Genomic DNA, 25354 nt, shown 5'->3' on the forward strand with positions numbered 1-25354 from the left:
TACATGTGGCGCACATTTGGAATGTATAGTGAATGCTGAACATGCTGCTGGGTTCTGAATGGGCAGACAGGCATATTACGAACCAGCATCATTATGTGTTAATTTATAGACAGCGATCTAGTATTCTCAATAGTTTTTTCTTCTTCAATTTTTACTAATAAAAATGAGTGACAGTGACTGCAAATGCTGTTTCAGATGAATTTTAATTTTAAGGAATAATAAAGCAAAATAATAATAATCAATCATGACTGCTGAAGACTAAAATAACTTGCACATGGTATAAATCATTTTGTATCAATTCTCCTTCTCTTGTATCGATATGTGTATCATTACGGTAAAAGTATCAATGGCTTGATATATTGATGAATCATTTCACCCCTAGTGATAGTTGTGTTGGGCTATAGGGGGATAGTTGTTCTGGGCTGTAGAGGGAGAGTTGTGCTGGGCTATAGGGGGATAGTTGTGCTGGGCTATAAGGGTGATAGTTGTGTTGGCCTATAGAATGATAGTTGTGTTGGGATATTGGGTGATAGTTGTGTCGGGCTATAATAGTAACAGTTGTTGTGTTGCCCAACAGGGTGATAGTTGTGTTGGGCTATACAGTGATAGCTGTGTTGGGCTATAATGGTAACAATTGTTGTATTGCCCAACAGGGTGATAGTTGTTTTGTTTTACAAGGGTAACAAGTTTTTGCATAGGGCAATGAGTGTGATATTTTTGTGTAGGGCATTAAGGACAGCAGAAAATTTTCAGTGTCACACATAATTAAAAATGATTCAAATACTTAGCATAATGTGTCACTGACATATCACAAGATAACTGTGTATTGATAAAGGGAATGAAATGTTCATGTCCCTTTTCAGTGTGTCTGGTACAAAATGTAATTTTGCAATTAGTGTTGCTATTCACAATTCTTTATGAAATTGCTAATTTGTTTCTTTCTATTTTCATTCCTACTGATTAAATGAATAAGGAATTTAAATGTGAAAATTGGTGTAAATGAATAAAGCAATCAATACAAATAAGACTGCATTTCCAGCATCTTGATAGAAAGAACAACCATTTAATCACTGGTGCGTACATTAAAAGTTATTTACAGATGATCTTAGTGATTATTATGATCTACTTACCACTGCTCTCTCTCTCTCTCTCTCTCTCTCTCTCTCTCTCTCTTAGATGGGCAAAAAATCTGCAAAGCTTCTTTTCCTTTCAAGGAATTTAAACCACTAGTTTGTGAGAATGGTCGAGAGAGAGAGGGATAGTGAGCTGCATACACTGCACAAAAATTACACGCTGGCAGTAAAACTGACATGCTGTCTGATCAACCAAAAAGGAAAAGGGGATGGGAGGGGGCTGAACATAAGATGGTTTCTACTGTCCATCTCCTTGTTTCTCTGTTCTTTGATTACTCTGTCAGTTTACCACCAGACAGAGAGAGAGAGCGTTATCTGGATCTGTTATTCTGTAAAACTGACATGTCGATTAACTAACCATCACAGAGTGAACAAAAACAAGAGGAATTCCAACATTTTAATGGGGCCACAAGTGGAAGAGTGGTCTAAAGTGTTCTCCTTTACGGATCACTGCCATATCACCTCTGTCTGCAGCAGTTCAAGTCTCGAATTCAGCCAATGTGGGTATGTGGGAAAGCTTGCCAGAAGCTTCTCATGGGTCAGTGGTTCTTTCCGGGGTTTTCCCCAGTTCTTCCTAGACCATTAATACTGGCCGCCATGCATAGCCTATCATCTGCTGAAAAATGGCATTAAACCCCACAACAACAACAACAATCACAACAACAACCTTTTAATAATTTAAAATCATTTCTTCACAACCTTATTATAGGTTCAAAAATTAAAGTAAAATTAAGCATCAAACAGATTGCAATATATGTGTGCAACCTTGCCATGGAAATTACACCATGGCCTTTCTGCTGTGACTAGCTATAGCAACACAGTAAATCTGGTATCACTTGAAAAGTCTTATGGAAAATGGAGACATGTTAAGACGTGTTCCTCTAGGTTCTTTATAGTAAGTTCAAGGTTTTCATCCAGTTCAAAATATGTATTTCTCTCTCACTCCACAGAGTTTCATGTAATTTTTTTTTTCTATTGCATGAGAGAGAAAGAAAGAGATAAAATGAAAAGCAAGTGGAATTTATAAGAAATCATGTAAGATGCTAAAGTCAATTAGAAAATAGAGATTATTCATAGTTTTTGTCATCCTTTTCATGAATTTATGATATTAATAAGCTGAAATCATAAATACATCTGCATTCATATGCCATTGATGTGTATTCATGTATCATGGATGCATATTTGTCCTTCATGGATGTGCATTAATATGCTAAGGAAGTGTATTCATATGCCATGGATGTAAAGTCATATGCCATGGATGTGTGTTCATATTCCATGGACATGTATCCATACCCCATGGATGTGTATTCATATGCTATGTATGTATATCCTTATGCTATGTATGTTTAGTCATATGCCATGGATGTGTATCCATATGCCATGGATGTGTATCCATATGCCATGGATGTGTATCTATATACCATTGATGTGTAATCCATATGATATGGATGTTTAGTCATGTGCTATGGATGTGTATTCATATGCCATGGATGTGTAGTCATATGCCATGGATGTGAATTCATATGCCATGGATGTGTAGTCATATGCCATGGATGTGTATTCATATGCCATGGATGTGTAGTCATATGCCATGGATGTGTATTCATATACCATGGATGTGTAGTCATATGCTATGGATGTGTATTCATAAGCCATGGATGTGTAGTCATATGCCATGGATGTGTAGTCATATGCCATGGATGAATAACAATCTGATATATCAGCTGTACTGATTCCAAATAAACAGACAGACTTAAGGACTTGTATGGGCAACATCATCAAAACAGGATGCCATTTATCACACCATCTCATTGTCATGAAATTTACTACTAGTGTTCACACCATCTCAATGTCATGAAATTAACTACTAGTGTTCACACTATCTCATTGTCATGAAATTGACTACTAGTGTTCACACCATCTCATTGTCATGAAATTGACTACTAGTGTTCACACCATCTCATTGTCATGAAATTGACTACTAGTGTTCACACCAACTCAATGTCATGAAATTGACTACTAGTGTTCAACAGCTCCGGTGGCCTAGTGGTTAGAACGTCTGCCTCAGATGCGAGAGATCGTGGGTTTGATCCCAGGCCAAGTCATACCAAAGACTTACAAAAATGGTACTAATAGCTGCCTCACTTGGTGCTCAGCATTAGGAGGTTAGTGCTAGGACTGGTCGGCCTGGTGTCAGGATAATGTAACTGGGTGGGACATCATGCTACATGTCTGTGGCATGATGCCCCAGTGCTAGACATCATTATAAACTGCCACACTGCAGACATTGTAGCGATATGACTGACAAATTGTTAAAACTACATTACAAATCAAAATCACACACACACACACACACACACACTACTAGTGTTCATACCATCTCACTGTCAGGTAACTGACTACTATTGTTCACACCCTGTCATTGTCAGGAAACTGACTACTATTGTTCACACCATCTCATTGTCGTGAAATGGACTACTATTGTTCACACCATCTCGCTGTTATGAAATTGACTAATATTGTTCACACTATCTCATTGTTATGAAATTGACTACTATTGTTCACACCATCTCATTGTCATGAAATTGACTACTATTGTTCACACCATCTCACTGTCATGAAATTGACTACTATGTTCACACCATCTCATTGTTATGAAATTGACTACTATTGTTCACACCATCTCATTGCCATGAATGAAATTGACTACTATTGTTCACACCATCTCATTGTCATGAAACTGACTACTACTGTTCACACCATCTCATTGTCATGAAATTGACCTATATCATACAAAATCTATAAGACATCAAACCATATGAAGTATTAGGAGAAAGCAAAACTACAGAATTTAGTATCTTAAATGTAAAAGGTCTGTAATACACTTACCTTGGAATCTCTGAGCTGGGAGAAGGTATCGATGATGATACCCAAGATAAGGTACAGACCAATGATCGTGATGATGATGAAGAAGGACACATCGAAAACAGCAATACTGACAGCTGTATCAAAGTTGCTGGTCATATTGGTCATATACTGATCAAATGTCTGTCAGATGGGGGAAAAGTTTAGAAATAAAATATAATTCTTATCAATATTTGGCTGATGGTATTTATACAGAAGCTAATGTACTATGTTCCTAATAATGATCTGATCAAGCAAAAACTTATTCATAAGATTATGTGTAAACTAGAGTCGAGCAGTAATCTTAGCACTGAATACTGGATTCCCATTATGGTACATCATATATCTTCTAGTATTATGTATATTTAATTTGCATAGTGTGTTGGCTTTTGTCTTTGTTTATATGTACTACATATTAAATTTTTATTGTGACTTACATTTCTCCATAACTGAGGGTAGGAGTTGTAACTACCTGACTGATGTTTCTTTTTGATAAACAACATATTACATTGCTAGTATCAGTCTATTATTGTAGATTATATATATATATTAAGAGTATTATTACTTGGAAGTAAACATGTTCATTCAAGGTCATTTTGGATTATAGCATTGTGATACATCACTACTGCTAGCACATTAGCACATTTGAGGCATCTGGGTGCTTTTGTAAAGTTAATCTGGTTCCCTGGTTAATTTTACTAATTCTAAGATGAAATCCCGGATCCAAATAAAACATGGATGAACAAATTATCCTGACTTTTTGGCAACAATACTTTTTCCATAGTTTTTGCTAGCATGTCATAAGTCCATATTTTAAAGGTACTTTTCATAAGACTTATGCGGCAAAATTGTAAGAGTTGACAGGTCCGTAAATCGAACAGCCTACAAATTCAGATACAGCAATGGCTAATTATAAACAAACTGGGTTGTAATAGCATGTGTCCATAAGTATAAACTTTCATCATGATGACAATAAAATATTATATATAATGAAAAAAAATTGTATACATTTTTGGATGGTGATTCACTGACATGATGATTTTATATTCCAAAATGCACACATCAATGATGGGTAATTTGATGATGAAGAACTGTATTTCAATGGAACCAATGTATTCCAACTGATTCCTAATTAAATTATGAATAAAATTATAAACCAAAATGCATTAACAAAATCAATTTATATTTCAGGAAAGATGGTTGTTTGGAACTAACCGTGTATGGTCCTCCTACAAAGCCATGGTGTATAATAGACACGAAACACTGGTAAATTGTAGTGCAATGTCGACCATCAGATTCCTTCCAAATCCAGCCACGGTAGGATACAAACAAGATCAGGGCATAGATGTAGAAGATGGCAAGACCTAGTATGGCAACCATCAGCAAAGAGCAACCTGAATTGGTGAAAAATGACTAATACAATATATATTCTAATAAATATGCCCTATCCAAAAAGTGAACTTCCAGATCAAATAGAAAGATTAATTTTAAAATCTCTAAATAACTGCACCCATTCATGTAAAAATGAGTTTCACAAAAAAAAAAACTTTTAAGATGTCAAAGTTAAAATGCATTGTTCATTCAGTCTGAAAACCAGGTTCAGCAAATCAGGTCATCGTCATCGCAAAAAAAATCAACATCATTTTTTATGTTGATTATCTTTACTACAAAATCTTAAGAAATATCATTAGTTTTTTAGAAGTTAAGGTTCTTTTTTAAAATTTTCTTTCAAGGTTGGGTCTTGTATAAATACCATTGGTTGTGACGGCCTTGAGGACTCGCTTCAGCCGCTGATTCAGTTCACACAAATGCAAGAGATGGAAGGCAAAAAAGTATCCATATGCTGCTGTCCCTGCTACAGAACATGCGAGGAATATCTGCATATACATACAATACATACAAGGATTAGACAAACACATTACATTTATACAATACATACATGCGTTATACAAAAGTGTTCATTTTATATAGTACATACATTGGTTACCAAAATGTGTTCATTAAATACAAGATTTATATAGCAAACAATGAAATCATTTAGTGTGTTCATGCATGAATGACATGCAGTGCAGACCCTTGCCTGCCATTCATTAAAGTGAAATTGTCCACATAAAAATGTCATGTGTAGAATCACCAAGCAAGCTTATGTGTATGATGACCTAGTTTTAAATTCATGCTGGCAAGAATGGAACATCTGGCATATCAAGATGCCAATGTTAAATGCATTTTAGAAGATGAGTCACATGATCTCAATACATAAGCAGAAGAGGGATCTACACAGTTGATAACACTTCACATGATGGACGAAATTGATTTACACAAATAATAACACTTCATGTGATGGAAGAAATGGATTTACACAAATGGTAACACTTCATGTGATGGAAGAAATGGATTTACACACAAATGGTAACATTTCACATGATGGAATAAATGGATTTACACAAATGATAACACTTCACATGATGGACGAAATGGATTTACACAAATGGTAACACTTCATGTGATGGAAGAAATGGATTTACACAAATGGTAAAACTTCATGTGATGGAAGAAATAGATTTACACAAATGGTAATACTTCATGTGATGGAAGAAATGGATTTACACAAATGGTAACACTTCACATGATGGAAGAAATGAATTGACACAAATAGTAACACTTCATGTGATGGAAGAAATGAATTGACACAAATAGTAACACTTCATGTGATGGAAGAAATGAATTGACACAAATGGTAACACTTCATGTGATGGAAGAAATGGATCTACACAGTTGATAACACTTCACATGATGGAAGAAATGGATTCACACAAATGGTAACACTTCATGTGATGGAAGAAATGGATTTACACAAATGGTAACACTTCATGTGATGGAAGAAATGGATTAACACACAAATGGTAACACTTCATGTGATGGAAGAAATGAATTGACACAAATAGTAACACTTCATGTGATGGAAGAAATGGATTTACACAAATGGTAACACTTCATGTGATGGAAGAAATGGATTAACACACAAATGGTAACACTTCATGTGATGGAAGAAATGAATTGACACAAATAGTAACACTTCATGTGATGGAAGAAATGGATTTACACAAATGGTAACACTTCATGTGATGGAAGAAATGGATCTACACAGTTGATAACACTTCACAAGGTGATAAGAAATGGATTGACACAAATGGTAACACTTCATGTGATGGAAGAAATGAATCTACACAGTTGATAACACTTCACATGCTGGAAGAAATTGATTTACACAAATGGTAACACTTCATGTGATGGAAGAAATGGATTTACACAAATGGTAACACTTCATGTGATGGAAGAAATGGATTTACACACAAATGGTAACACTTCACATGATGGAAGAAATGGTTGTTGTTGTTGGTGTTATAGGGTTTAATGCCATTTTTCAGCACAAGATAGGCTATACATGGTGGCCAATATTAATGGTGGAGGAAGAACCCGGGAAAACCACGGAAAGAACCACCGACCCACGAGAAGCTACCAGCAAGCTTTCTCACATGTCCACATTGGCCGATCCCGAGACTCGAACCCACGCAGACAGAGGTGAGATGGAAGAAATGGATCTACACAAATGGTAACACTTCATGTGATGGAAGAAATGGATATACACAGTTGATAACACTTCACATGATGGAAAAAATGGATTGACACAAATGGTAACACTTCATGTGATGGAAGAAATGAATCTACACAGTTGATAACACTTCACATGATGGAAGAAATTGATTTACACAAATGGTAACACTTCATGTGATGGAAGAAATGGATTTACACACAAATGGTAACACTTCACATGATGGAAGAAATGGTTGTTGTTGTTGTTGTTATAGGGTTTAATGCCATTTTTCAGCACAAGATAGGCTATACATGGTGGCCAATATTAATGGTGGAGGAAGAACCCGGGAAAACCACGGAAAGAACCACCGACCCACGAGAAGCTACCAGCAAGCTTTCTCACATGTCCACATTGGCCGATCCCGAGACTCGAACCCACGCAGACAGAGGTGAGATGGAAGAAATGGATCTACACAAATGGTAACACTTCATGTGATGGAAGAAATGGATATACACAGTTGATAACACTTCACATGATGGAAAAAATGGATTGACACAAATGGTAACACTTCATGTGATGGAAGAAATGAATCTACACAGTTGATAACACTTCACATGATGGAAGAAATTGATTTACACAAATGATAACACTTCATGTGATGGAAGAAATGGATTTACACAAATGGTACACTTCATGTGATGGAAGAAATGGATTTACACAAATGGTACACTTCATGTGATGGAAGAAATGGATTTACACAAATGGTACACTTCATGTGATGGAAGAAATGGATTTACACAAATGGTAACACTTCATGTGATGGAAGAAATGGATTTACACAAATGGTAACACTTCACATGATGGAAGAAATGGATCTACACAGTTGGTAACACTTTATGTAGTGGTATAAATGAATCTATGCAGATGCATAGACCTTATGTAAATTGAACAGATGTGGATCTATGCAGCTGACAAATGTTACATGACATAGCTGTGTGTATCTGCATAGCTGTGTGTATCTACATAGTTGAACACATTCATCTGAATTGATATGGATAATGTTCTCATTCTAAGGTAGTATTGCCAAGTGTATTGAAAAGGGTTATGATTTTAATAATTGTTACAAGAAACTGTTAAGCATTATCTTTCTAACATAAAGTGACACTGCAAAGTGTTATGTGATATTGTCAAGTTTTATGTAACAGTGTCAATTGTTATGTGATACTGCAAAGTGTTGTGCAATATTGCTATGTGTTAGGTGATATTGGTAAGTGTCAACTGATATTGCAAAGCGTTATTTGATATTGTCAAGTGTCAAATTCACAACATGAATTGATATTGATAACTGTTATTTCATACTACTATGTTCCCAATATGGGTTGATATTGACTAGTGTTAAGCAATATTACTAAGTGTCCTATGATCTTGCCAACTGTTCTGTGATACAACGAAGTGCTATTTTCCATACTTAGGCTGATATTTATAACTGTTAAGTGATACTGAATAGCATTAAGCAATATTACTAAGTGTTACAGGATACTGTTAAATGTTTTGTTCCCAACTTATGGTGCTATTGCTAAATGGAAAGTAATGTTACTAAGTCTTATAATCAAAAGTGTGCCATAGTAAAGTATTCCATTTCTAAGTGTTACATGATACTGCCATGAAGACTTATGATCCAAAGTGTGCCATAGTAAAGTATTCCATTCCAAAGTGTTACATGATACTGCCATGAAGGCTTATGATCCAAAGTGTGCCATAGTAAAGTATTCCATTTCTAAGTGTTACATGATACTGCCATGAAGGCTTATGATCCAAAATGTGCCATAGTAAAGTATTCCATTCCTAAGTGTTACACGATTCTGCCAAGTCCTATGATCCAAATTGTGCCATAGTAATGTATTCCATTTCTAAGTGTTACATAATACTGCCATGAAGACTTATGATCCAAAATGTGCCATAGTAAAGTATTCCATTCCTAAGTGTTACACGATTCTGCCAAGTCCTATGATCCAAATTGTGCCATAGTAATGTATTCCATTTCTAAGTGTTACATAATACTGCCATGAAGGCTTATGATCCAAAGTGTGCCATAGCAAAGTATTCCATTCCTAAGTGTTACACGATACTGCCATGAAGGCTTGTGATCCAAAGTGTGCCATAGTAAAGTATTCCATTCCTAAGTGTTACATGATACTGCCATGAAGGCTTATGATCCAAAGTGTGCCATAGTAAAGTATTCCATTCCTAAGTGTTACATGATACTGCTATGAGTTATATTAACAAGGTAATGTCATATTTGGCATTTTTATGACATTATCACACCACCGAACAAGAACACTATGTCATCAAGTTTCCTTCAACTTTGCATATTTTCAGATTAAATTCCTTGAAACTAGAATACTCTTAAATATTTAAATGAGCATCTGTCTGGTTTTCCTGCCAATTTTTAAATTTGTTAAGCATGAAAGCTTAATTAAAAAATCTTAAAGTACAAAAATCTTCAAAACCTGTCATATTAATATAGTCTCAGAGAAAAAACTTTCAGTTATTTGTATCCTTCACTGCATGCCAGACCTCCCTGTATTGTTTCAAAGATGTGGGTCTTGAACACGTGAGGTGCAACATGTTTGAGAATGCAGGGATCTGAAAATAATATATCTGTCCAAGCTAAGTTAATTTTGCATTCTCTGCTTTTTGCTGTAGCTAGTTCAGCCAATCAGCCATAGCTATTTTCAGCCAGTCAGATGTAACTAAATTCAGCCAATCAGCCATAGCTAGTTTCAGCCAATCAGCCATAGCTAATTTCAGCTAATCAGCCATAACTAGTTTCAGCCAATCAGCTGTAGCTAGTTTCAGCCACTCAGGCATAGCAAGTTTCAGTGAATCAGACTTAGGTAAATTAAGCCGATCAGTCATAGCTAGTTTCAGCCAATCAGCCATAGCTAGTTTCAGCCAATCAGCCATAACTAGTTTCAGCCAATCAGTCATAGCTAGTTTCAACCAATCAGCCATAACTAGTTTCAGCCAATCAGCCATAACTAGTTTCAGCTAATCAGCCATAACTAGTTTCAGCCAATCAGCCATAACTAGTTTCAGCTAATCAGCCATAACTAGTTTCAGCCAATCAGCTGTAGCTAGTTTCAGCCAATCAGGCATAGAAAGTTTCAGCCAATCAGTCATAGCTAGTTTCAGCCAATCAGACATAGCTAGTTTCAGCCAATCAGCCATATATAGTTTCAGCCAATCAGGAATAACTAGTTTCAGCCAATCAGCCATAACTAGTTTCAGCCAATCAGCCATAACTAGTTTCAGCCTAAACTCTCATGCTAAAATCTGAATTCAAGGAATGTATCCTGACCAATCAGATTAATAGGAAAGGAACCTTTTCAGCACTCACTAGATATTCTTTAGTCAACAACAACTGGAACCTAAAACAAAACAATTATAAATTTGTATCTATAAGTAAATATTTACAAGCAAGATAAAAATAAACAAAAAAGGAAACATTTAATTGACAAAACTTCACAGGTTAATGGATGTAACAGAAGCATTATTTCAAAATTCTGGATAATGTGCCTTGTTAACTTGTACTCTGAAGATAAAATTGCAACATCATTGATAATACTCTGCACAAAACGAGCAAGAATGCCATCTATTTCTTAATATAAAGTCAGGTAGCTGGGAGACATTTGTTCCCATCTCATAAGTACCATGATGTTTTTATGTGGATTTTTGCAAAGATGTATGGAACATTATTTTCACACACAAGACCATCAGGAACTCTAGCCTTTACAAAACTTAAGATAGGGTTTATGTCAGGAATACTACCATTCCTTTCCCATGTCAGAACATATACTTTCTACATTGGTAAAGAATAGACTAAGCCTGCCAGCTATATCTTGCACTGAAGAACCAGTGCTGTTATGATAACTCAGCTGAGCTGGAATTGAATGATTTTTGGACGGGTCGAGGTTATTGAGACACTGTCTCAAGGAGCTAGAATTCTGGTTTTCTTTAATACAAGCTGCAATTTAATTTTTCATAGATTCATTTATTAAAATGTTTGCTTGTTTCTCCATTTTAATCTTTCTTTCCAATCTTTACTTTTATGAAATTTTAACTTTTATGTCTAGATTCCTTTATTTCAAAAGGTATCTATTTAGGTTTATATCAATGTTTAGAGCATGTTATATTTGTTGGTGAGTGCTTGTTTGGTATGCTATTCAAAGGTCCACACTGCATGTCACAAGCAGTGTTAATGTCAAAAAATGTTTTCAATCTCATGAAATGGAATTTGTGCTGAGTCATCAAGAATGCCTTTATATCAAAATGTTTCCTGTCTCTACACTTATTTTGTGGGCGATGACCAACAGAGAGATGTGGACAGTGTCTGGTTATACACACTTGATAGTATGTAGGACATAAATAGGGAATTTCATTTCACTAACATTTTCAGGTTCATCAGTGTCAATATGATCAAAAAGTAAAGCACTATTTTCAGTCATCTTTGATTGGTTTGTCAATCATTGGAGACAAAAACATGTACTTATATTTGGAAAATATTTAATCACATTTGAGTAGGATTCTTCAACTAATTAATGTTACAGTTTGCTGGAATGATTGTTTCATATAATGTTACAGTTACCTGGAATGACTGTTTCATAGATTTTTCATTTAAAAAAGCCCTTCAAGTGTCAGTTTCTAATTTATCAACCACGTCAGAGGTGGAACTATATGCTTTCCAAATGCTGAACACAAAACTATTTGATTGAATTGAGGAAGATATATTTTAACCCAAACTGTTTCTATGTTACCAATTTCTAAATTTTCCTTTCACCTATTGCTTATTAACTGAGCAATGTTTAGCAGAATACCTCTCCATGACCATTTTTGCCTTCCTTTCTAGTTCATAATTATCTATACTGGGCATGTTTTAAGGAATAATATCAACTGACCTGTTTTGATGCAACATTAACTAAATTTCAGCAACATATTGCATATTTAATTATGCTACTGCAAATCTTTCATTCTTTCCCTTGACTTGTTAATCTTTCATGCTAGCAGCCATTTTATTTAGGGTCCTAATTGCTACTAAAGTTGATGAAGATGCTTTTTATCTTTTGCCCATTCACTTTTAATGCTATTGTGTTAAGCTTAATTCACTTATCTGCATGTATTTTGTGTTTCTATTTTGGTTTTGACATGTTTCCTTTATTAGACACTAATTTTGATGCTCCTTTTATCAAGGCTTAATTCAATTTTTTGGCCTGCTTTTAATTCTGGCCTCTGCATCATTTTAAGAATACATAAATTTTATTTTGTCTGCTTTGAAGTTCCTGCTTTTCTTTATTTCACTGTAAGTAAATTGCTTTGTGATTTGACTCTAACTTTAGTTATGCCACAATATGTGTATTTTAAAGTATGTGTATGTATTGCTGTATGTCTGTGTGTTATAAATGATGTGTATGTAATGTATGTCTGTATTATAAATTATATGTAATGTTGCATATCTGTGTTATAAATTATGTGTATGTAATGTTGCATTTCTGTGTTATAAATTAAGTGTATGTAATGTTGCATTTCTGTGTTATAAATTAAGTGTATGTAATGTTGTGTCTGTGTATTATAAATCACATGTATGTAATGTCGTATGTGTTAAAAGCTATGTAATGTTGCATGTATGTGTGTTATAAATTAAGCACATGTGATTTTGTATATTTGTTATAAATTATATGAAATGTTGTATGTCTGTATTATATATTATGCATATGTAAAGTTGTATATCTGTGTTATATACTGTATGTAATGTTGCATATGTGTGTTAGAAATTATGCATATATAATGTTGTATATCTGTGTCATAAATTATACATATGTAATGATGTATATGTGTATTATAAATTGTGTATGTAATGTTGTATATGTCATAAATTATACATATGTAATGTTGTATATCTGTGTTATAAATTATATGAAATTTTGCCTATGTGTGTTAGAAATTATGCATATATAATGTATATCTGTCATAAATTATACATATGTAATGATGTATATGTTAATTATAAATTGTGTATGTAATGTTGTAAATCTGTCATAAATTATACATATGTAAAGTTGTATATCTGTGTTATAAATTATATGAAATGTTGCCTATGTGTGTTAGAAATTATGCATAGATAATGTATATCTGTCATAAATTATACATATGTAATGATGTATATGTTTATTATAAATTGTGTATGTAATGTTGTAAATCTGTCATAAATTATACATATGTAATGTTGTATATCTGTGTATTATAAATTATATGTAATGTTCATATTAGCTCATTAGAGCTTATTTTAATTGGGTTTTAAAAAACATGTCACCTGTATACGAATTGTATCCCATCTTATATCCTACACTGATTCAATATTTTTTGGCATCATACAAAATACAAGATAGCAGAAAACATTTATAGGTAATGCATACATGACTGCTCATTATGTACATCAACCACAATCAATCAGTTCATTAATAATAAAACTCGTTTTTTTAGTTGTTTGGCATGACACAACATAAAACATTTGAAGAAAACATGTGTAAGATTAATTTATGACTGTCTAGTATGTAAACATATACAGGCAATATACGTATGACTGTCTAATAGGTAAACATGTATAGGTAATATATTTATGACTTTCTTATAGGTAAACATGTACAGGTAATATATTTATGACTTTATTGTAGGTAAACATATACAGGTAACATACTTATGACTTTCTAGTATGTAATTACATGATACATGTAAAAAAAAGTATGACTGTCTAGTAGGTAAATATGTACAGGTAATATAATTATGACTGTCTTGTTGGTAATTACATTACAAGTAATATATTTATGACTGTTAGTAGGTCAACATGTACAGGTAATATATTTATGACTGTCAAGTAGGTAATTACACATACAGGTAATATACTTATGACTGTCTAGTAGGTAAACATGTACAGGTAATATATTTATGACTGTCAAGTAGGTAAACAAATACATCTAACATTTTTATAAATTTCTAGTAAGTAATTACATGTACAGGTAATATAATTATGACTGTCATGTAGGTAAACATGTACATATAACATATTTATGACTGTTAGTAGGAAAACATATACAGGTAATATATTTATGACTGCCTAGTAGATAATTACATGTATATGTAATGTATTTATGACTGTCTAGTAGATAAACATGTACAGGTAATATAGTTATGACTGTCTAGTAGGTAAACATATAGAGGTAATATATTTGTGACTGTCTAGTAGATAAACATTTACATGTAATGTATTTATGACTGTCTAGTAGATAAATATGTACAGGTAATATATTTATGACTGTTCAGCACATAAGACATCCATATCAAACTACAGTTATTATTTGGCATTGCACAGAATAAAGAATAGCAGAAACAAATATAGGTAATTAATCATGTAGTGTGTCCAGTAAGTAAACGTGTACAAGTAATGAATTAATGACTGTCTAGTTGGTAAAAATAAGAGGTGATCAATTAATGACTGTCCAGGAGGTAAACATGTACAGGTGGTAATGAATTAATGACTGTCTCATAGGTAAATATGCACAGATGGTAATGAATTAATGACTGTCTTGTAGGTAATTATGCACAGATGGTAATGAATTAATGACTGTCTCATAGGTAAATATGCACAGATGGTAATGAATTAATGACTGTCTCATAGGTAACTATGCACAGATGGTAATGAATTAATGACTGTCTCATAGGTAATTATGCACAGATGGTAATTAATTAATGACTGTCTCATAAGAAAATATGTACAGGTAATGAATTAATTAGTGCCCAGTATGTAATTGGGATTACTGACTGTCCCGTAGCTAAACATGTATAGGTAATGAATTAATGACTGTCCAGAAGGTGAGTATTATCAAAGAACATACTGATTAATGTCAATCAAAAAATGCCAATGTTGTTCACTCAAACAACAGATTTCTTGCACTGATTTCATGGCTATTGCAATTTCATCGCATCTTCATCCAATTATCAATCCATCAGTCTATATACACCAATTGTTACACCTAATTTATAGTGATGTTATCCAGTGCTGTTATATAAATCTAATTTATAGTGATGTTATCCCATACCATTTATTATACCTAATTTATAGTGATGTCATCCCATGACATTTATTATACCTAGTTTATAGTAATGTTAACCAGTACCATTTATTATACTTAATTTCTGTGATGTTCTCTAGTGCCATTTATTATTCCTAATTTATAGTGATGTTATCCATACCATTTATTATACCTAATTTAAAGTGATGTTATCTAGTGCCATTTATTATATCTAATTTATAGTGATGTTATCCAGTACCATTTATTATACCTAATTTATAGTGATGTTATCCTGTGACATTTATTATAAATAATTTATACTAATGTTATCCCACACCATTTATTATACCTAATTTATACTGATGTTCTCCAGTACCATTTATTATACCCAATTTATAGTGATGTTATCCAGTATCATTTATACCTAATTTATAGTTATGTTATCCATTCCATTTATTATGCCTAATTTATAGTGATGTTATCTCATGCCATTTATTATACCTAATTTATAGTGATGTTATCTCATGCCATTTATTATACCTAATTTATAGTGATGTTATCCTGTGACATTTATTATACTTAATTTATAGTGATGTTATTCCATATCATTTATTATACCTACTTTATAGTAATGTTATCCTGTGACATTTATTATACTTAATTTATAGTGATGTTATCCATGCCATTTATTATACATAATTTATAGTGATGTTATCCTGTGACATTTATTATACCTAGTTTATAGTAATGTTATCCTGTGACATTTATTATACTTAATTTATAGTGATATTATCCATTGCCATTTATTAGACCTAATTTATAGTGATGTTATCCATGCCATTATACCTAATGTATAGTGATCTTATCCAGTTCAATTTATTATACCATTTATAGCATGTTATACAGTGCCATTTATTCTACCTATTTCATAGTGATGTTATCCAGTACTCACCACATAGTATATAGTTTTGAAGCTATATGCTTTTACTTCCAGATGTAATTTTGGTTTCTTCTTATACCATGGTGATCTGAAAAGCAAGCAACACACATACATATTTCACCACACTAATTTAGTCAATTATCTGTCATTTCATCATACTGTACAGATTGTCTCTAAGAAAACTGTAAATTTTTCCTTGACTTTAGCCTGAGTCCTATTAATCTGTAAACATTGATTGCTTATATTTCATATCAAACAGTATTTTCATCTGAACAGAGAACAAAAGCTGTTACTGGATGCATTGTCTCTTGGCTTTGGAGTAGACGATAAAACAGACATGGGTGATCTTCCCTGTTTTGGAAAGCTTGTAGTCACTCATAATACCAGCCACTTTATTCAAATACAATTAATTCCAGAAAACAGCACAAAATTACTAAACTATGAAATTTGATACATTGTGTGCCTGATAACCTTGGTTTGAAGTATGTAACTCATAAAGTTGAGTTGACTTTTTTAAAAAAGAGGAAAATTGAAGCCAGTATATAATTAAGATAATTACTCGGTAATATACGCAGTCAATAGCAGCAAACATTAAAAATAATAAGAATAACATGTCACTCTAAGTAATATCAAACCAGATTAGTGTACCTGATAACAGCTATATCTCGTGCTCATTAGTAATTTCCCCTACAAAGAGCATAAATATCTGAAAAATTCACATTTTCAGCAATATAACACTGTCTTCATCAGTTAATAATGTTGATCACATGACTTATAATGGTCACATGATACAAGGAGACTGGTTTGGATGGGTGGTAATTCAAGTCCATCATCCCTGTTTAGTGTTGGTCTCCACAGTCATATTTTGATTGCCTCCCTTGCCTTCCTTTTCCATACATTGTCCTCTGAAGGTGTGATGTTGAAGTATCCCATATTACTGCAGTGTTCATATATGACTGAAGACTCTCTTCATATCACATGTCCATTAGAAGTCACATGATCAACATTAGTCACTGATGAAGGAAGTGTGATATTGCTGAAAATATCCAATTCATAAAAGATAGTTTTGCTCAGAGTATGGGAAATTACTAATGACCATGAATTATCTGGAGTGAGGAAGCAAACTATTCAGTTGTATCTATATATCTGTATGCATACCTAAAGGAAATATCATATAATAAGGTAGGTAATATCTATGTATCTGTATGCATACCTAAAGGAAATATCATATAATAAGATAGGTAATATCTATATATCTGTATGCATACCTAAAGGAAATATCATATAATAAGGTAGGTAATATCTATATATCTGTATGCATACCTAAATGAAATATCATATAATAAGATAGGTAATATCTATATATCTGTATGCATACCTAAAGGAAATATCATATAATAAGGTAGGTAATATCTATATATCTGTATGCATACCTAAAGGAAATATCATATAATAAGATAGGTAATATCTATATATCTGTATGCATACCTAAAGGAAATATCATATAATAAGACAGGTAATATCTATAGATCTGTATGCATACCTAAAGGAAATATCCTAAAGGAAATATCATATAATAAGGTAGGTAATATCTATATATCTGTATGCATACCTAAAGGAAATATCATATAATAAGGTAGGTAATATCTATATATCTGTATGCATACCTAAAGGAAATATCATATAATAAGGTAGGTAATATCTATATATCTGTATGCATACCTAAAGGAAATATCATATAATAAGGTAGGTAATATCTATATATCTGTATGCATACCTAAAGGAAATATCATATAATAAGGTAGGTAATATCTATATATCTGTATGCATACCTAAAGGAAATATCATATAATAAGGTAGGTAATAGCTAAATATCTGTATAAATGACTAAAAGTATTATCAAATATTAGGGAAGATCAGACTTACAGTGGTGTCCGTTCAGAACCAGTCAGCCTTGAGCGAATGTTCCACACGATTATGACCATGTTGACAATAAAATTAATTGGTACCCTGCAAAATATTTCAATTTCAAGAACTTACTTTATGACAATGTACGAGGATAACACTAAAAAAAAAAGACCTATCACTATAATTAATAACACTAGTGTAGGATAATACATAAAAATAATAACATTGGGCTTCACTCAAAATAAAAGTCCTATCACTATAATGAATAACACTAGTGTAGGATAATACATAAAAATAATAACATTGGGCTTCACTCAAAATAAAAGTCCTATCGCTATAATGAATAACACTAGTGTAGGATAATACATAAAAATAATAACATTGGGCTTCACTCAAAATAAAAGTCCTATCACTATAATGAATAACACTAGTGTAGGATAATACATAAAAATAATAACATTGGGCTTCACTCAAAATAAAAGTCCTATCTCTATAATGAATAACACTAGTGTAGGATAATACATAAAAATAATAACATTGGGCTTCACTCAAAATAAAAGTCCTATCACTATAATGAATAACACTAGTGTAGGATAATACATAAAAACAATAACATTGGGCTTCACTCAAAATAAAAATCCTATCGCTACAATGAATAACACTAGTGTAGGATAATACATTAAATAATAACAGTGGGCTTCACTCAAAATAAAAGTCCTATCACTATAATGAATAACACTAGTGTAGGATAATACATTAAATAATAACAGTGGGCTTCACTCTACCACTACAATGAATAACATTATTGTACATACAAAATAACATTGGACTTCACTCAAAAGAAAAGACCTACCACTATAATGAATAACGCTAGTGTAGGATAATACATGAAAATAATAACATTGGACTTCACTCAAAATAAAAGACCTATCACTACAATGAATAACACTAGTGTAGGATAATACATGAAAATAATAACAGTGGGCTTCACTCTACCACTACAATGAATAACACTAGTGTACATACAAAATAACATTGGACTACAGTCAAAAGAAAAGACCTACCACTATAATGAATAACACTAGTGTAGGATAATACATGAAAATAATAACATAGGACTTCACTCAAAATAAAAGACCTATCACTACAATGAATAACACTAGTGTAGGATAATACATAAAAATAATAACAGTGGGCTTCACTCAAAAGAAACGACCTACCACTACAATGAATAACACTAGTGTAGGATAATACATGAAAACAATAACAGTGGTCATCATTCTACCAGTACAATGAATAACACTAGTGTAGGATAATACATGAAAATAATAACATTGGGCTTCACACTACCACTACAATGAATAACAATAGTGTAGGATAATACATGAAAACAATAACAGTGGTCATCACACTACCATTACAATGAATAACAATAGTGTAGGATAATACATGAAAATAATAACAGTGGGCTTCACTCAAAATAAAAGACCTACCACTACAATGAATAACACTAATGTAGGATAATACATGAAAATAATAACAGTGGGCTTCCCTCTACCACTACAATGAATAACACAGCTAGTCTAGAAAACCTTATTTTTCTACTACAGAACAGTACACATCATCAATGAAATAGCACTTGAAACCAAAATCATGAAGTGATTAAGTATGAGAAAAGTAGGTCAATGTAACCAACTATTAGCAAGAAAAAATTCTGTCCTCCAACAAAATTTTACTAACAAGGTGTTCACTCATAACATGTATGCTACATATCATATACTAAATAATGATGCATAATGTCACAAATACCACATACCAAATACTATATATTGATGCCTGATATCACAAATAAAACATACCAAATACTATATATTGATGACTAACATCACAAATACCACATACCAAATACTATATACTGATGCATAATTTCACATGAATACCACATATCATATACTATATACTGATGTATAATTTCACATGAATACCATATATCATATACTATCACATGATATCATTGGTTAATATAAAAAAATAATTGTGGATCCATAGAAAATATAGAAAAATTATATCAGCATATAGTTATGTAAATTAAAAAGTGTAGTAGTACATGTATTGGTATCTATTAATAGCAGTACATGTTAGGTATATATTACTAGTAGTACATGTATAAGTATATATTAGTAGTTGTAAATATATAGGTATCTATTACTAGTAGTACATGTATAGGTATTTATTAGTAGTAGTACATGTATAGGTATCTATTAGTAATATTACATGTATAGGTATATATTAGTAGTTGTACATGTATAAGGATATATTAGTAGTAGTACATGCATAGGTATCTGTTAGTAGTAGTACATGTATAGGTATCTGTTAGTAGTAGTACATGTATAGGTATCTATTAGTAGTAGTACATGTGTAGGTATTTATTAGTAGTAGTACATGTATAGGTATCTATTAGTAGTAGTACATGTATAGGTATCTATTAGTAGTAGTACATGTATAGGTATTTATTAGTAGTAGTACATGTATAGGTATTTATTAGTAGTAGTACATATATAGGTATTTACTAGTAGTAGTACATGTATAGGTATCTATTAGTAATAGTACATGTATAGGTATATATTAGTAGTTGTACATGTATAAGGATATATTAGTAGTAGTACATGCATAGGTATCTGTTAGTAGTAGTACATGTATAGGTATCTATTACTAGTAGTACATGTATAGGTATTTATTAGTAGTAGTACATGTATAGGTATTTATTAGTAGTATTACATGTATAGGTATATATTAGTAGTTGTACATGTATAAGGATATATTAGCACTAGTACATGCATAGGTATCTATTAGTAGTTGTACATGCATAAGTATCTATGTATAGATATATATATTACTAGTAGTACATGTATAGGTATACATTAGTAGTAGTACATGTATAGGTAGGTATATATTAGTAGTTGTACATGTATAAGGATATATTAGCAGTAGTACATGCATAGGCATCTATTAGTAGTAGCACATGTATAAGTATCTATTAGTAGTAGTACATGTATAGGTATCTATTAGTAGTAGTACATGTATAGGTATTTATTAGTAGTAGTACATGTATAGGTATCTATTAGTAGTAGTACATGTATAGGTATCTATTAGTAGTAGTACATGTATAGGTATTTATTAGTAGTAGTACATGTATAGGTATTTATTAGTAGTAGTACATATATAGGTATTTACTAGTAGTAGTACATGTATAGGTATCTATTAGTAATAGTACATGTATAGGTATCTATTAGTAGTAGTACATGTATAGGTATTTATTAGTAGTAGTACATATATAGGTATTTACTAGTAGTAGTACATGTATAGGTATCTATTAGTAATAGTACATGTATAGGTATCTATTAGTAGTAGCACATGTATAGGTATCTATTAGTAGTAGCACATGTATAGGTATCTATTAGTAGTAGTACATGTATAGGTATTTATTAGTAGTAGTACATGTATAGGTATTTATTAGTAGTAGTACATGTATAAGTATCTATGTATAGATATATATATTACTAGTAGTACATGTATAGGTATACATTAGTAGTAGTACATGTATAGATAGGTATATATTAGTAGTTGTACATGTATAAGGATATATTAGCAGTAGTACATGCATAGGTATCTATTAGTAGTTGTACATGTATAAGTGTCTATTAGGAGTCATAAATGAATAGGTATCTATTAGTAGTAGCACATGTATAGGTATCTATTAGTAGTAGTACATGTATAGGTATTTATTAGTAGTAGTACATGTATAGGTATTTATTAGTAGTAGTACATATATAGGTATTTACTAGTAGTAGTACATGTATAGGTATCTATTAGTAATAGTACATGTATAGGTATCTGTTAGTAGTAGCACATGTATAGGTATCTATTAGTAGTAGTACATGTATAGGTATTTATTAGTAGTAGTACATGTATAGGTATTTATTAGTAGTAGTACATGTATAGGTATTTATTAGTAGTATTACATGTATAGGTATTTATTAGTAGTAGTACATGTATAAGTATATATAAGTAGTAGTACATGTATAAGTATATATAAGTAGTAGTACATGTATAAGTATATGTTAGTAGTAGTACATGTATAGGTATTTATTAGTAGTAGTACATATATAGGTATTTATTAGTAGTAGTACATGTATAGGTATTTATTAGTAGTAGTACATATATAGGTATTTACTAGTAGTAGTACATGTATAGGTATCTATTAGTAATAGTACATGTATAAGTATCTATTAGTAGTAGTGCACGTATAGATATATATATTACTAGTAGTACATGTATAGGTATATATTACTAGTAGTGCATGTATAGGTAGGTATATATTAGTAGTTGTACATGTATAAGGATATATTAGCAGTAGTACATGCATAGGTATCTATTAGTAGTATTACATGTATAGGTATCTGTTAGTAGTAGTACATGTATAGGTATCTATTAGTAGTAGTACATGTATATGTATATTAATAGTTGTATATGTATAGGTATATATTCGCAGTTGTAAATTGTATAGGTAAGCCCTGATGATATTCATTTATTTTGTCTGCATTTAATTTAGTTGAATTAATTTGGTATTAATTATGTGTCTAATATTTCTGTTAACACGATTTGTTTGTGTGGAATACTCTTATCCATTAAAAACTGAATGTACTAGAGCATGCATCATTAACAACTGCTTTATTTTAAATTTTTAATTATTTTAACTAAACTAGTGAAAAATAAAAATGGGAGAAATGTTTTCAAAATTATGAGAATTCAGGATGCGAGTGAAAGCACACAAATGAGAATGAGAAAATACCCTTGTGTTTGGTTATTTTAAAACTTACTGAAAGAGTTGTGGAAGTTCTCCACTTGGGGTGAAGGTGGGACGGTTGGATATGATGAAGGTCAGGAATATGCACACGGATAAAAAGTTGTGAAGTCCTCCTAAACCGAATATCACAGAGTAGACATCTGGATACCTGTAGAATGGTATGTACCTGGAATAAAATCAGTGTAATTAAGACATCTGGATACCTGTAGAATGGTACGTACCTGGAATAAAATCAGTGTAATTATGTAACCACACAATAAGTCATTTATTCTTTATCTTGCAACTATTTCTCTTTAACCATAATAAAATAAAAATATGCTGATTTTATTTTATTTATTTTAGGTGAGAAAAAAAATATATGCAGCATTATGTGCTTTGTCCTCACACTAATTAAGTCAGCAATTACAACAAAATTACACAATATGAATATTTGCATGTTAACTGGAGTAATTCAACTTAAGTTGAGTTTTCAATTTATGGCTGTTACTTGTTTTGCCAAGCTACTATTAGTGCATTTTCAAAAAACAAATCTGTGCAATAATGAGTCAAATAATTATGATTTTTGTGTGTGATAGGAAACAATTGATGTTTACAAGCTTAAATTCATTAGTTTCATTTCTTTATAACATGCAGATGTGATTATTTTATTACATCATATAACAAATCAATGCACTTATTTTGTTCTACACTTTACTGGACTGTTATCATTACTTCATTTCTGAATACAAATAGACTATTCCAAAATTACATCCCAGTAGTGTGTAAAATGAGTATGTACATCCTTGTAGTGTGTAAAATGAGTACCTACATCACAGTAGTGTGTGAAATGAGTACCTACATCACAGTAGTGTGTGAAATGAGTACATACATCATAGTAGTGTGTGAAATGAGTACATACATCACAGTAGTGTGTGAAATGAGTACATACATCATAGTAGTGTGTGAAATGAGTACATACATCACAGTAGTGTGTGAAATGAGTACATACATCATAGTAGTGTGTGAAATGAGTACATACATCACAGTAGTGTGTGAAATGAGTACATACATCACAGTAGTGTGTGAAATGAGTACATACATCACAGTAGTGTGTGAAATGAGTACATACATCATAGTAGTGTGTGAAATGAGTACATACATCACAGCAGTGTGTGAAATGAGTACATACATCACAGTAGTGTGTGAAATGAGTATGTACATCACAGTAGTGTGTGAAATGAGTATGTACATCCTTGTAGTGTGTAAAATGAGTACCTACATCACAGCAGTGTGTGAAATGAGTACATACATCACAGTAGTGTGTGAAATGAGTACATACATCACAGTAGTGTGTGAAATGAGTACCTACATCACAGTAGTGTGTGAAATGAGTAACTACATCACAGTAGTATGTGAAATGAGTACATACATCACAGTAGTGTGTGAAATGAGTACATACATCATAGTAGTGTGTGAAATGAGTACATACATCACAGTAGTGTGTGAAATGAGTACCTACATCACAGCAGTGTGTGAAATGAGTACCTACATCACAGTAGTGTGTGAAATGAGTACATACATCACAGTAGTGTGTGAAATGAGTACATACATCACAGTAGTGTGTGAAATGAGTACCTACATCACAGTAGTGTGTGAAATGAGTACCTACATCACAGCAGTGTGTGAAATGAGTACCTACATCACAGTAGTGTGTGAAATGAGTACATACATCACAGTAGTGTGTGAAATGAGTACATACATCACAGTAGTCTGTGAAATGAGTACATACATCACAGTAGTGTGTGAAATGAGTACATACATCACAGTGGTGTGTGAAATGAGTACCTACATCACAGTAGTGTGTGAAATGAGTACCTACATCACAGTAACGTGTGTAATGAA

General features: G+C 32.2%; 1 protein-coding gene across 1 annotated transcript in view; it reads right to left on the reverse strand.

Annotated features, from left to right (window-relative positions):
* The window catches only part of LOC149800497 (inositol 1,4,5-trisphosphate-gated calcium channel ITPR3-like), a 297708-nt gene that overhangs the window by 8196 nt on the left and 264158 nt on the right, over positions 1 to 25354 (reverse strand). The window contains exons 59-64 of the mRNA XM_089958443.1: positions 23487 to 23639; positions 18625 to 18708; positions 16711 to 16786; positions 5791 to 5914; positions 5253 to 5431; positions 4023 to 4181 (exon numbers count right to left, since the gene is read on the reverse strand). Coding sequence (XP_089814569.1) covers positions 4023 to 4181; positions 5253 to 5431; positions 5791 to 5914; positions 16711 to 16786; positions 18625 to 18708; positions 23487 to 23639 — 775 coding nt within the window. The remainder of the gene's footprint in view (positions 1 to 4022; positions 4182 to 5252; positions 5432 to 5790; positions 5915 to 16710; positions 16787 to 18624; positions 18709 to 23486; positions 23640 to 25354) is intronic.

This window comes from Sinohyriopsis cumingii, chromosome 5, assembly GCF_028554795.1.
Source record: "Sinohyriopsis cumingii isolate HCF-2022 chromosome 5, ASM2855479v2, whole genome shotgun sequence".
In the NCBI taxonomy this organism is placed as follows: domain Eukaryota; kingdom Metazoa; phylum Mollusca; class Bivalvia; order Unionida; family Unionidae; genus Sinohyriopsis; species Sinohyriopsis cumingii.